At 62.2% G+C, this 12,971-nt stretch overlaps 2 protein-coding genes across 2 annotated transcripts; one reads left to right on the top strand and one right to left on the bottom strand.

The window, feature by feature from the left end:
• The first annotated feature begins 610 nt into the window (after positions 1-610).
• On the top strand, positions 611-5,701 carry ADGRG3 (adhesion G protein-coupled receptor G3). The gene is given in 14 exon segments (XM_075433945.1): positions 611-656; positions 1,141-1,170; positions 1,245-1,401; positions 1,483-1,600; positions 2,145-2,285; positions 2,370-2,516; positions 2,574-2,613; positions 2,698-2,798; positions 3,251-3,363; positions 3,513-3,796; positions 4,345-4,383; positions 4,386-4,437; positions 4,867-5,153; positions 5,586-5,701. Coding segments are annotated over 14 exon segments (1,671 nt in total).
• Positions 5,702-6,951: 1,250 nt separating this feature from the next.
• Positions 6,952-12,844, bottom strand: LOC104336806 (uromodulin-like). The gene is made up of 10 exons (XM_075433426.1): positions 12,701-12,844; positions 11,888-11,954; positions 11,639-11,800; positions 11,422-11,589; positions 10,486-10,691; positions 9,739-9,899; positions 8,923-9,168; positions 8,143-8,302; positions 7,562-7,706; positions 6,952-7,052 (listed from the first exon to the last, which is right to left on the bottom strand). The coding sequence occupies exons 1-10, from the start codon at positions 12,842-12,844 to the stop codon at positions 6,952-6,954; spliced, it is 1,560 nt and encodes a 519-aa protein (XP_075289541.1).
• Positions 12,845-12,971: the final 127 nt, after the last annotated feature.

Consider the following 12,971-nt stretch of genomic DNA (forward strand, 5'->3'; position numbering starts at 1 on the left):
GAGTCCGGAGGAGGACGAGGGTCTGAAGGGGGCCTTGGCTCCCTCGGTGGCTGTGGGGCCAGGCAGCGCGTGGCTCTCCCAGCTGTGCCGCTTGCGAGCGCGGCGCCCGCGTCTCCGATCCCACCGGTTCCCCTTCCAGATGATGGTCTGCTGGCGGCTCAGCCACTCCGGCTCCCAGCTCCTGGCTGGGGTGAGGGGACCTTCCCGGGAAGGGGATGTTTCATCCCTGGTGGCTTGTGGCAATGCCCAGCGGCACGCATGGTTTGGGAGAGGGATGCTCCGGCACGTCACCAGGCTGGTGGGGGCCATCACCCAAGGATTTGGCGGGGCGGGGCGGGGGGAGAAGGGGAAAGGAAAAGGCCCCAGGAACGCTGGGGGAAGCGTCTGAGGGGGAACCGACGTGGCTGTGACGGTTATCGCTGCGAGCCAGGGCAGGTCGCTCGCCAACCCACAAGAAGGCGTGAGGGGTTCGCAGAAGGGAAATGAGGACACAGCCGTTGCCCCAGGAGCAGCCGCAAGCCCTGGGGAGGGGGGAGGCCAGGAGGGGCAGAGGCACTGGGACGAGGGGAGCGGAGCATCGTGGGACAGCCGGGAGACCCCACAAAGCACCATGAACCTGCTCCTGGGCACTGTCCTGCTGCTCCTGGGGCTGCCCGGTGAGTGGTGGGTGAGGGGGATGTGGGGACCCCCGGCATGGGGGGGACACGAGCTTGGGCAGGCAGGTTTTCCCATGGGAAAATGTCGACCCAAAGACCGTGGTGGGGTTTCACCTTGACATGAGGCCAGGCCAGAAGGGAGGGTCCCTGCTGGGACGCGCGGGGCTGGCAGAGGCGAGCAGAGCCGGGAGGTTTGCTGCTGGGGGCTGTTTCACATCCCCGGACCAGCGGCACGGGGTCACTTCTGCGAGCCACCCCGGGGGGCTGGACGCCGCGGGGTGTCAGCGCAGGCACAGTGGCTTTGCCTTCCCCAGCCCCGAGGGCAGCCCAGCTGCTTTTTGAAGCCCACGTAACTGTAGGGCTGCTCCTTTCGAACCTGGCAGCTGCCAGATCCTCCTGCCTGCCCCTTCCCCTGTGGGCAGGGGGAGAGCTGACCTTAGATTTTGGGGTTTCCCCCCCATTTCCCCACCAGCTCTTCTTCCAGACGCTGCCCGGGGACAGGAGAGCTGTGACAGTGAGTGGTACCCCCCATCCCTGCCCCTGCCCGGTGCCTCGTGCCCGACGGTCACCCCGCTCCCCTCTGCGCAGCCCTGCGGCGGGGCGACCGGTACCACCGGTGCTGCGCCGCGGCGGAGTCGGAGGAGGGAGGTGACGGGACCCCCAGCCCCGACCTGCCCCAACGCTGCCCGGAGCTGGCTCGCTCCAACAGCCCTGCCTGCGCCTGCCTGCGGGAGCACTGGCTCAGGTAGCATCAGGGCGGCTGTGGTGGGGCTCGGGGGGCTCAGTGCCCCGCGTCCCCTGGTCCCACAGCCCTCCCGCCCCGCAGGCTGCTGCAGTCGGCAGTGTCGGTGCTGCGCGACAGGCTGGCCGGCCTGAGGGTGCTGCTCCTGAACATCAGCAGGGCCGTTGCCCACGATGTCCTCATCGCCTTTTCCCCCATGGAGGTGAGGCGTGCCCCTCTCCCTCGTGTGGAACGCCCCGTGCCTCCCAAGCACCCCTCCTCGGCCCCTGCCCGGGGCTGGGCTGGCCATGGCGTGCTCTTCCTCCACCCTGGTCCACGGTTGCGTCAGGGACCCATGGCAGCTCGGAAAGGGGTCATGTGAAATGGCGCTTGGGAGGGAAGAGCCCTCCCCAAGGAGCTGCCCCAGCAGCAGGCGGGTGGTCAGGGGGACAAGGAGGAGGAGGAGGAACGTGTGGGACCTTGTGCCCACACAAGGATCTCCCGCTCTCTGGGTGTCCCAGGGGACCATGTCCCACAGGGTGATGGTGGGCTGGGGCTCTCCTAGGAGCTGCTCCCAGCTCTGCCCCTTCGCTGCTGGGTGCTGGGGGTGAGGTTCTCCCCTTCTGCTCTCGGGGCTTCTGCTGATGTTGCTGAGCAAAACCCACCCTGGCAAGGCTGGATTTGTGCCCGGAGCAAGGCTGCTGGGTCCCGAGCAGAGGGGTGACACTGCCAGCAAGCAGCCTCCCCACCGCTGCTCTCCGCCGCAGGACCCCAGGGTGCTGAATGCGACAGAGCAAGGGAAGGCAGCCCACATCCACCTCCCCAGGGAGACATTCCGGTTCCTGAGCAGCCAGACAGCGCGCGTGGTGGTGATGGTCCTCAACATCCAGCAGCTCGGCATGTTCAAGGTACGAGCTGGCACTGCTGGCATCCCTCCGGCCGCCAGTGCTTGCTGCTGCCGGCTCGGCTCCGGCAGCATTCCCCCCACGCAGGAGGTCAACCAGACGGGGCAGGTCCTGGACGACACCGTAGTGGGCATCACGGTGGGAGAGACGAGCATCTCCGGGCTGCGAGACCCTGTGCAGCTCTCCTTCGCCCACAGGCAGCTGCCCGGCATAAGCCAGCCATGCCCTCCCTCTGTCTCCACTCCGGTGCCCCACACCGGCGTTGGCTGATGCCGCTCTCCTGCCTCGCAGGGTGTCACCGTGCAATGTGTCTTCTGGGATCCCAGCAAAGGTACGGTCCTCGGCGGGACCGGGCGCGCGGTGGGGTGCGGGGCCGTGCCCGGTGCTCACGGCTGGTGCCCGGTGCCTGTCGCAGGGCACGCAGGAGGCTGGAGCAGTGGTGGATGCTCCATACAGCGCGGGGACGAGAGGACAGTCTGCTTCTGTGACCATCTCACCTTCTTCACCCTCCTCCTGGTGACAGCCCCGCTCCCCGCAGCTCCTGCTCCTACCCCGGCTGTGCTGCCTGCCCCACCTGGGTGGCCCCTCGGGTGTCACCAGAGCTGCACAGGGGCAGTTGGAGCTGCCCCCAGGCAAGCCCAGGTCCTAGCACTGAGCCCAGCCCCAGCTCTGGAGGGTGGGGTGATGTTGGGGTCCCATCTCCTGGTGGAGGCTCCCCGGAAGGTGCTCGTGGTGGTCCACCATAGCTATCGCTCATCCCTCACCCCATCCCAGTGAGCAGTTCCTCTGAGCCACCAACACCTCAAAACCCCCCACCCCAACGACCTCTGGGGGGGACAGCCCGGGGGTTTGTGTGGGGTCCCTGCAGCAGCCCACTGGGGTTATCAGCCCCGTGGCTCTGGTAGCTGCAGTCAGGTTTTGTAGGTTGCTCCAGGTCCTGTCTGACCAGATGTGTGCATGCTTGGCAGAACCCAGGTCTGGACAGGTCCACAGCAGAAGCCTTGTTGGCTGTTGCCACCACTGGCTGCGGGGTAGCCATGGCTTTCTCCATCTTCACCATCGCCTTCTGCATCTTCTTCAGGTAGGATGTGCCAGCAGCTCCCGGGCATTCGCTGGGCTGGGAGAGAGGTGGCGCAGCTCCAGTGCCTCTCCATGACCCTGCTGTGATATGGCATGGGCCCCCGCTCAGCTGTGACCCCCACCTTTTCTGCTCTCTCTGGGGACGCTTAGGTGGAGGTTCAGGTCCGAGGAGACCCTCCGCACCAACCTGGGGCTGCACATGAACCTTGTGGGCAGCCTGCTCCTCCTCAACCTGGCCTTCCTGCTCAACAGCGGGCTCTTCACTGGGACGCAGCCGGGGACCTGCAAGGTGCTGGCGGGGCTCACCCACTACTGCCTGCTCTGCTGCTTCACCTGGATGGCTCTGGAGGGCTGCCACCTCTACCTCCTCTTCGTCAAGGTCCTCGGCACCTACATCCGCCACTACCTGGTGAAGCTGTGCCTGGTCGGCTGGGGTGAGCTCCACCAGCCTGGGCGAGAGCTGAGGGGAGAGGGGGGCAGTGGGTTACGGCCAGAGGGGGAACAAGGGGATGCGGGGATGGGCAGAGAGCGAGCAAGCCCCCGCCCTGCCAGCAGCCCTTCCAAATGTCGTGGCCAGGGCCAGGACGTGCCTTACGTGGGCTCGGTGGACCAAATTGGGAGCAGCACCCACAGGCATCCTCCATCCCTCTGGGGACCAGCCTCCTGCTCACTCAGCAGGCGATGTCCCCTGGAACCTCCGTTCCCGTCGCCAGCCCTCCTGGGGGGTTGGCATGGGAGCAGACGGTCCTGAAAGAGGTTAGGGGACACCTCCAGCCCCGCTGCCCAGCGCTGTTCTTCCCTCTCTGCATCATGTCCCAGCAGCAACTGTTGTGCCCCTGCCACTTGTGTGACCTCAGCGGGTCCCTCAGCCCCGTCTTCCCCGAGGCTGGCGCGTCCAGGGACACGCAGAGACCCCAGGACGAGCACCTCGCCCGCCGCTTGCCTTTCTGGCCTCCTCCACGTGTCTCCCTTGTTCTTCCAGGCTTCCCCGCTCTCGTCGTAGGGGTAGCAGGAGCCATCGGCACTATGGAGAATACGAGATCCAGACCACGGACCACCAGGTCATAGCCCGCCTGTGCGTGCGCCAGCACCCGCAGGGCTTTGGTGGCCCTTTGGCACGGGGAGCGGTGACCCGGTGCTGCCGGGAGTGCGGCATCGAGGGGTTGCGCCTGTCCCACTCAGCTTTTTGCTGCCCTTCCGCTTCCCTAATCGTGATTACAACACAGCAGCTTGCTGCAGCTGTGGTAACCGCTCCCCCCCCCTCCATGACGAGCCTCCTCGGTCATGCCTGCAGGTCTCCAGGTCATGGAGGGACCACCTGGAGCTTCCCCAACCCGAGGGCAGCGGATCCGCACCGCTGTCCCCACCCGCTTCACCCTGGCCTCGGAGAAGCCCACCAGCGCGAGGGTGTCCCTGCACCCCCAAACACGTCCCCCTGGGGTGGCTGCCGTGGCTGCTGCCAGGGCTAGCAGCCGCTGGAGGCACTGTGGCCGTCTCTTTCCAGGTGCTGGATCATTTCCGGGCATCTCCTGGTCCACCACATCACCAACTGCGGCTACTTCGGCCTCATCTTTCTCTTCAACATGACTGTCTTCGGGGTGGTGACCCAGAAGAGCTGCTGCCTGCAGGGCACGGGCGTGGTGCAGAGTGACCGCAGGGCCTGGAAGGTGGCCTTGGTGGCCATGGGGCTCTTCTGCCTGCTGGGAGCCACCTGGGCCCTGGCGTTCCTCACCTACGGCACCTCCTCCGTGCCCATGCTCTACCTTTTCACCATCCTCAACTCCCTCCAAGGTCAGAGCCAGCTCTGAGATGGGCTCCCCACGCCTGGGTGGGGAAGGTGGAGGAGGCAGAAGCCAGCCTGGCGGGGGGTTGACCAGGGCTCCTGAGGCACCAGCACCTTCCCAGCACTGTCATGCCCTTCCCTTTGGCAGGGCATGTCCAGCAGCAGGGCCCAGCCACTGGCATGGACCTGGTCATGGCTCCCAGCCCTGTCCGCTCCCCCGGGGGTGGTTTTCCTCCAGGGAAGCCATTCCTCAGCAGAGGAACAGGGACATGATCCAGCCAGGGCACGTCCCGGCCAAATGGCTCACTTGAAGCACGGGCAGACCCTCCTGCAGGAGCAGGAGCGGGCTGGGGGAACCCCCTGGAAGTGGCAGGGATCCCGGCAGGACGCTTCCCACCATCTCCTGCTGCTGCTAAGCGTCTACCTTCCTTTCCCCGCAGGAACCTTCATATTCATCTGGCTGGTCGTCCTCTACTACCCGAAGATGAAGGAGACCACTGGCTCCCTCTCCCACATCGTCAGACATGACAAAACCAACACGGTCTCCCAGGAGTAGCTGCTGGCTAGACCCCCCCTCGCTGCCGCTGCGTGCAGCCGCTGAGAGCGAGCTTTGACCCCAGCAGACGCAGCTTCCCCACAGAGGAGGGCTCTGCTCACCGTGCCTCAGTTTACCCTTCAGTGGGCACGACCCACCTGAGCAGGGCTTTCTGCTTCAGGTCCCTTGTCTGCAGTGACCTGCCTTGGGCAAGGAGCTCCAGAGATGTCCCTGCTGCCGAAGTCCTTCTGGAGACGTCCCTGCTGCCGAAGTCCCTCTGGGCTGCAGCTCCCCTGAGCTCTTGAAGGACCCTGATCTCACTCCCCAGGGCCTCTTGTGAGGGTGAGGAGGGAGCCCACAAGCTGCCTGCCTTCAGCCACCCCCCTCTTCACTAGAGATGGCCTTTGGTGCTGGACCAAGCCCGGCGGTGGGTTGTCCTGCTGTTGGAGGCAGGAGGATGGACTCGCTCCAGCCCAGACTCAGGAACTTCAGGTGTGGGAATCAGCAAAAAAGGAGAAATCCCACAAGTTTCTTTGCAACACGTCCTCTCCAAACGGACTGGGGCCAAGCTCTTGGGGCAGGGATCTCCTGGACATTCCTCGTGCAGAACACCCTCTGGGGCCAGCAATGGTTTCTGTGAGGACACCGTGCTTCAGCCGAATTACACGCGCTGCCGCCTCGCAGGGAAGATGCTCATCTTCTCCTTATCCATGTTTTAGTATTAAACCTCTGCCAGCTGTCTGAGCACTATGGATTTAGTCTTTGATGCTTACAGAATTGGTTCTTGTTTGCTTTATATTAGGGACGTACTGATGGGCAAAAGTCTTGCTGGCAGTTTGTCATGAATGAAAGGAGAAATCTGCAATGAATGAAGGAAGAAATCCGTACAGATAGGCGTATAGACACACGCCTGTGCTCGTCCAGAGCAGCCCTTTCTCTGCTAACGCTGCGTCTGTGGCCCCCAGAATCACGCAAAGTCCAGCTATGGTGGGTGAGTATCTCCACCACGTGCCTGGGAGGCTCTCTGGGGAGGCGGAAAGGGGGAGGAAGGAACCTCCCATCCCTGGGTACATGTTTTGAGACCAGAGAGCATGGGCCAGGAGGGTATGAGAAGCTCTTAGGGATACGATGGGGAACAGAAACACTCTGATGTGACCCATCCTTCAAGCACCGTTTTACATGCAACCATGGCCTCCTTCCCCAAACACCCTCTAAAGACACAGGCAAGAGCCTCTCTGCTACTGCTGCATTTATTCAGAAACAGCCATTTTCTACACCGTTCGGCGCCTCGTGCTGACGGCTGCTGCAGCCGCAGTGAGCACGCCAAGCGCACACAGCAGGAGGAGGGCCCCAAGCAGCCACGGGTTGGCTCCTGCTGAAGAGGAGAAAGGTTGGTTACACGTCTGGGTCCCCCAAGCCGGCGCTGAGCCCTGGCACGGCATATCCTGGCCGGGGGCAGATCTGGCCTGCGCTATGCTGTAGGTGGGCTTGCCCCCAGCCCTGGTCCTGGACCTCCCTGGACCCCCTGGACTGGCCTCAGTGCTCAGAAGGAGCCTGCCTTGCTGGCTTGTTGTGGAGGTCCAGTGTGAAAACCCAGCCTTCCTCGCCTGGGTGCTGCACCAACGGCCTGTGGCTCCCAGCCCTTTCCCGCCCAGCTCCCCTGCTCAGCCCGACCTGCGGCACGGAGCCGCTCATGCAGAGCGAATCTCTCCGCGCCGGTCTGGCTTCTGGAGCCCGCCGCACATGGCCACGGCACCTGAAGGACCCCATGCTTCTGTGCAGGGCAGTGGTTTTGGCAGCCCTTCTTAATAACCTGGCACTGCCTAGGAAGTTGCGAGGGTCCATGAGCTGCTCTTGCCCTCCCCGGAGGGACGTACGTACCCCCCAGGTCCTGCTGGTCAGTACTGGAGCTGTGGGTCTCTGCTCCCGAGGAAGGGGCAGCCAGCAGAAGGATGGGCCCGTAGGAGACAACCTTGTTGTAGTCATGCCCCAGCGCCCGCTTGCTCCTCCAGTGCCTGGGGCATGGCTGTCAACAGAGCCAAGGGAAAGGCGGTGGGACCAGAGGGCAGGGGAGAAGAATGCACGGAGGGCCAAGAGCTGTCCTGGTGGTCTCCCCGGCAGAGGCACAGCTGGGGCTGCAGCCTGGGAGCAGTCAAGACCCCAAAGCATGAGAGGAATTGGTTCCTGAAGGACCTCAGCCCCCTCCTCCCCAAGTCCCAGCATAAGCCTCTCTCCCTGCAAATGCCCAAGAGACAGAGGGAACAGGGAAAGGAGCTCTCTGGTGGGTTCAAGCCCTCATGCCTTCAGTCCAGAGCAGCGGGGTGAGATCCTGCTGCTGGGAGGTGTTTATTGACCTGAGGTACCCGAAACCAGAGCAGAGCCCTTTCTCCAAACAGCAGGCCAAGGGACAGGAGGTCCCCCTGCCTGGCCAGGGCACGGCACAGACCGCCGAGAGAGCTCACCTCGGCACAGGGCTCTGGGCTGTCGGGGAGACAGAGCCGGACACGGCAGTGCAGGAACACCTCGGGGTAGCCAACAAACTGAAACATCTGGAAGCTGAACTTGGCGGTAGGGCTCTCTCCAATGGCATTCAGGTACATCACCGTCTCATCGTGAGGACACCTGGGACATGATGGCTGGGTCAGCAGGTGGAGAACAACGGGGAGCATCCCAGCCTGGGACACCAGAGCACGCAGGGACTGGGCACAGCCCCCCACCTTTGCTGAACGGGACTATTTCTGTCTCGGTGCCGGTGGGGATGCCTCTCCCTGGCACCCTGCACTGTACCCAGCTCAGGGAGGAGCTGCCACCAGCACAGGAGCTGGCCCATGTCTGGCTCTCCAGTGGTGGAGTGAGCCTGGCTGTGGCTCCCACCTCCTGGACATCGACGTTACCAGCTTTAGCATGGCTGCAGCCACCTCTGAGGCAAGCTCTTCAGCAGACACCCCTCTGCACATCGGCGCAAGGTGTCCCCTCTCCCCTCCCTGCCCTTTGCCTCCCCAGCTGGCCAGGAGCGATGCTAGATGGAACGCAGCACGACTGGCAGCAGAGCAGGGTCAGCAGAGGGGGCTCAGCTATGGGGCTGGCCCCCCTACTTAGTGATGGTGCCCACCATAGGTTCCACCTCGGCTGGTGGCATTGCACATTGCTCCCTGAAGCACCCTGTCCTTAGCACCCAGCAAAGGGACGCGGTTGTGCTCGTGGTGCAAGGAGACCAGACACACTGTGGGGACTTCACTTACCCCTGTGTGATGAGTTCGTGCTGCACGTCCTGGTAGGGATCGGCGCTCGGTGTGGCCCAGCAGTCCTTCACGCTCAGCACGAAGTACCTGAGCTGCTGCCGCCCTTCGATCTTCAGCAGGACATAGAGCGTGTCCGTGACGGGGATGGCCGCGGTCGGCAGGTGGTAGGGCTGGAGGTACAAGGGGGTCTTGTAGAGTCCCATGCTGACGTTGAAGTGTCCTTCTCTGACCACGAACTGCACCAGCCTGAGAGGAGAGGAGAGGAGCAGAGCTCACGAGCAGAACAAGGCGGCAGGGAGGGGGTAGCACAAGCCAGGCCACGGTGCAGGCACACTGACGCTGGATGTGCCTCTGCTCCCGGGCACAGCCTCGTGCGATCCGGGCCCCGAGCTGCCTCTGGGCTGGTAATTCCGTGCCACGTGCCGATGGAGGCAAGGAGCTCCAGAGGTTCCCACCAGCCGGCTGGCCAGCGAGGGGTATGAGAAAGGCAACCCAGAGGGTCCTGAGCCGCACCTCCACAGGGGCCTGGTGGGGGCATCTTCCAGTTCCCACCCCGTAGTTTTTGGCTAGCTGGTTTTGAGTGGTGAGGATAGGAGCAAGGCGGGTTGTGCCTCCCCTCTCTGGCTCTGTCCCAAGCCCAAACCTTGTGTTGAAAAACTATGTTGGGAAGAGAAAGGAAGGCACCCTGACATGGCATTTGTCTCACAGCTTTCTAGTGGCTCCCCGGGCCTTCGCAGATCTCCTCACTGAAGGCGTCTACTTTTCGGCAGGCTCACAGATACCATGTCAGCAGCAAGGTGAAGAGGGACCACTCACTTGTCAACAGCAGTGAGAGCGAAGGGCAGCTTCACCACCTGCTCGTACGCGTAGATGCAGGAGAAATTCACCTCCAGCTGAAAACTCCGGGAGATCACACCCCCACGTGCTTCCCGCTCCGACTCAATGACATTGTAGTATGACACGTGGGAGCCATTTTGCTGGAATGACACAGAAACCAAGCCTCCAGACCATACCCACGCCCATACGCAGAGCTCCAAGCTCCAGTTCAGATGATGCAACTCAGCTGCAGCCGCTCCAGGCCTCCTGGACATCTGCTGGGGTTTTCACTCGAGCCCCATCTCCAGGGGCTATGGGCAACCACCACCGAAGTAGGCTGGGGTCAGCATAGTGACCACAGGTGAGGGTCCTTCTGTGCAGTGCAGAGCTGGAGCACTGGTTCCTCCGCACCCTCCCTGACCCATGAATCAAGTGAGGGTCCAAGGGGCTATAGCAGAGCTCAGAGGATGCTGCCAGAAAGCTGAGGCCTCTTATCAGCTAGCAGGAAGCACAGTGAGACTTCCATGCTCTGCTAAACAAGACAAGACGTGCTGCCAGCAGGGGTTCGGTGGAGGCAGAATAGCTTTCTGACAGCCCCCAGGGAAGCCTTCCAAGGGGAAGGAGAACTTTACAGCACCCAGATATAAAAGGAAACGCCTCCGTGGCTCCCCTTTGCTGGCCTCACCCAGCACGTCTGCACCTCTCACGGCTTGCGAACTATGCAGAGAGGCTCTGCTGGATCCTCACCTGAATTATTGATCCGCAGGCCGTGTGGTTTTCACCTGTGAGAGTGGCTGCAAAGAACAGCTCGCCCTCTTCTTCCCTTTCTGAGACCTTGCATGCCTGGTTCTTCAAGTGGACAAGCTCCCGGGGGATTTTCAAGAGTTCAAACACCTCCTTCCTCACCATCATCTTCATGTGCTCGTCCTCACAGGCCAACTTCAGTACCACATCTGGGGGAAAAAGCCATCTGCAATAGCAAGAAGGAAGAGGCCTGAAGGAGCCCTAGGCCAGCCATGGGATGGCACAGTCACACCGAGCTCAACAGACCCTCATCCCAGCCTTGCTGGAGGCTGCTGGTAGGGCTCTTCAGAGACACCGGGCAGAAGACAAACCTTTGAGAATGCGCAGAATTTAACGTGGGTCTGAGATTTTGTACCAGTTGCCTAAGAACTGCACAAGCCCATGGCCGCCGCTGCTCTGAACAGACCCAGTCCTTAAGCTTAAGCCATCCAAGGCAGATGTTGTGGGTCTGGCCCCTTCAAGGGCTGTCTGCAGAATCACTGCAGCCTGCCACGGGCACCAGAGAGGGATGGCGATCCTCACTTTCAGCTGAAGAAGACACAGTTTTTGGCCAGTGTCTGGAAGAAGCCCTGACTGTAGTCGTGCTGGAGTTTGTGCGTTTTTTCCAAGACTGCGAGGCACAGCTTCTCGACGGCCAAGGTTTCCTTCTTGCAGGAGTTAAGACTTTTGAGAAGGAAGGAAATGGCCTGTGACTGGGTCTTGTACCAAAACGTGTAGTCAGGACATGGCAGTGGGGAATGCACCTGAACCGGGAGCTGGGACGTGCTCCGGGAGCCTGCAGCACAGAGCAGCGGTAACACCGGTGCACTGTGCCCGTCACCCTTCCCTCCGGTGCCTGCGGACAGAGCGGGGAGGGCTCACCAGCGCTGGAAGCCCTACCTTGGCAAAAGGGCCCTGTGAAGCCCGGTTTGCAGCTGCAAACTGCTCTGTCCTCCATCCCTTGGCAGTCCCCCTGATGCCGGCACGGGTTTGGGAGGCAGGCGTCCGGGCTCCTCTGGAGACGGGGGGCAACCCCTCGCCGTGGGCCACGTGTGCTTGCCAGCTCACCTGCAGCAAAGGGAAGGCGAGTTAGCTGAAATGCTCTCCCCTACGAGACCTGCGCGCGTGGAGCCCTGCCCGGCTCGCGAGGGGTGAGATCCTCGCCTAGAGCCAACGCAGGCATGCCTGAGGAAGAACCCGTGACACCCTTGCGCCCCAGTTCCTGCCCCCCTGATCCCTGCTCTGCTGTCCCCCTTCAGCAGTGCCCTGAATGAAGAACCTGGACACGGATCAGGCAAGGGCTTGGGCCCTCCTGTCTGTACCACTGCCCTGTGACCCAGCAGGGACAGTGTGCAGGGACACTCACTCTCGATGCCATTGCAGCCAGCCAGGCAGAGGGCAGAGATCAGCAGCCAACATCGCACGGTCCTTTCCTGCAAAAATAAGCAGGCTCTGCGTAACTTGGGTTTCCAGCATGCTCGCTGGAGGTGTTTGCAGTCATTCAGAAGGAGCCAACCCTCAAGCACGGGTGCAATTTCTGTGCTGTAGTTCCTCCAGAAAACTACAGGTTCAACAGCACAAGGTCATTTCCCATCCCAAAGGGCCAGATCAGCAACGCCTCCTCCCCGCAGGTTACCACCAGGGTCAAGTACTGTCCTGCGTTTAGGCAGCCTTTCCAGAAAGAGCAGCTGGGAGGAACCAGACCTCGGACCTGCAGGGCTGTGCTGACGGGGATAAAGCCACATTTCGGCAAGAACAGGCACTTGGAGTAAAACTGCACAGCTGAGGCATCAGGCCAGGCTCCCCGAAGAGGAAAGGAGTTTCCCTCTTTCCACTACAGATCTTTCGAAGAGTCACAATTTGCAGAAGGATCCTTGCTTTTCCAGAAACCCACATTCATAACCAGGAGACAATGGGATAAAAAAACCCCAAAGCCTTGAACACGACTGAAATGAACGCCACAAACCCACAGATGAAGTCGAACTCCCCCGTTGGTGCAGATAATGGATTTCTTTAGGGAAATTAATGGCAAGGTGCTGGGATGAGCCCTGGACGCGGGAAGGTCCTCATCAGAGCGGTGGATGTGAGTCAGCGGGGGCCGGTGGCTGGTGCGATGCTCTGCCCTGCAGCTGCAGAGAGCTGGGCAAAGCCACCAGCCCTGGGGCAGCACACCGCGTACCCCCGTGCCCGACCCCGAGCGGCTGTGACCATCGGACCCCCACACTGGGCGGTTCATTCCCTGCTCTGCTCCTCGCCCGCTGCAGCAGTCCTGCAAGATCCCGCCAGTGCTGAGACCTCGCCTTGTCCTTGCCCCACTTACCATTGCCGCGCTCCTCTGCCCGCCGCTGCCCCGGCTCGCTCCCGCGCTCCCCGCCACGGGCCTTATATCGTCTGCTGCAGCTCACCCGTCTCCCCCACGCACGCACACTGCCGCCGCGATTGCACAAGGA

This window comes from Opisthocomus hoazin, chromosome 12 (assembly GCF_030867145.1).
Source record: "Opisthocomus hoazin isolate bOpiHoa1 chromosome 12, bOpiHoa1.hap1, whole genome shotgun sequence".
In the NCBI taxonomy this organism is placed as follows: domain Eukaryota; kingdom Metazoa; phylum Chordata; class Aves; order Opisthocomiformes; family Opisthocomidae; genus Opisthocomus; species Opisthocomus hoazin.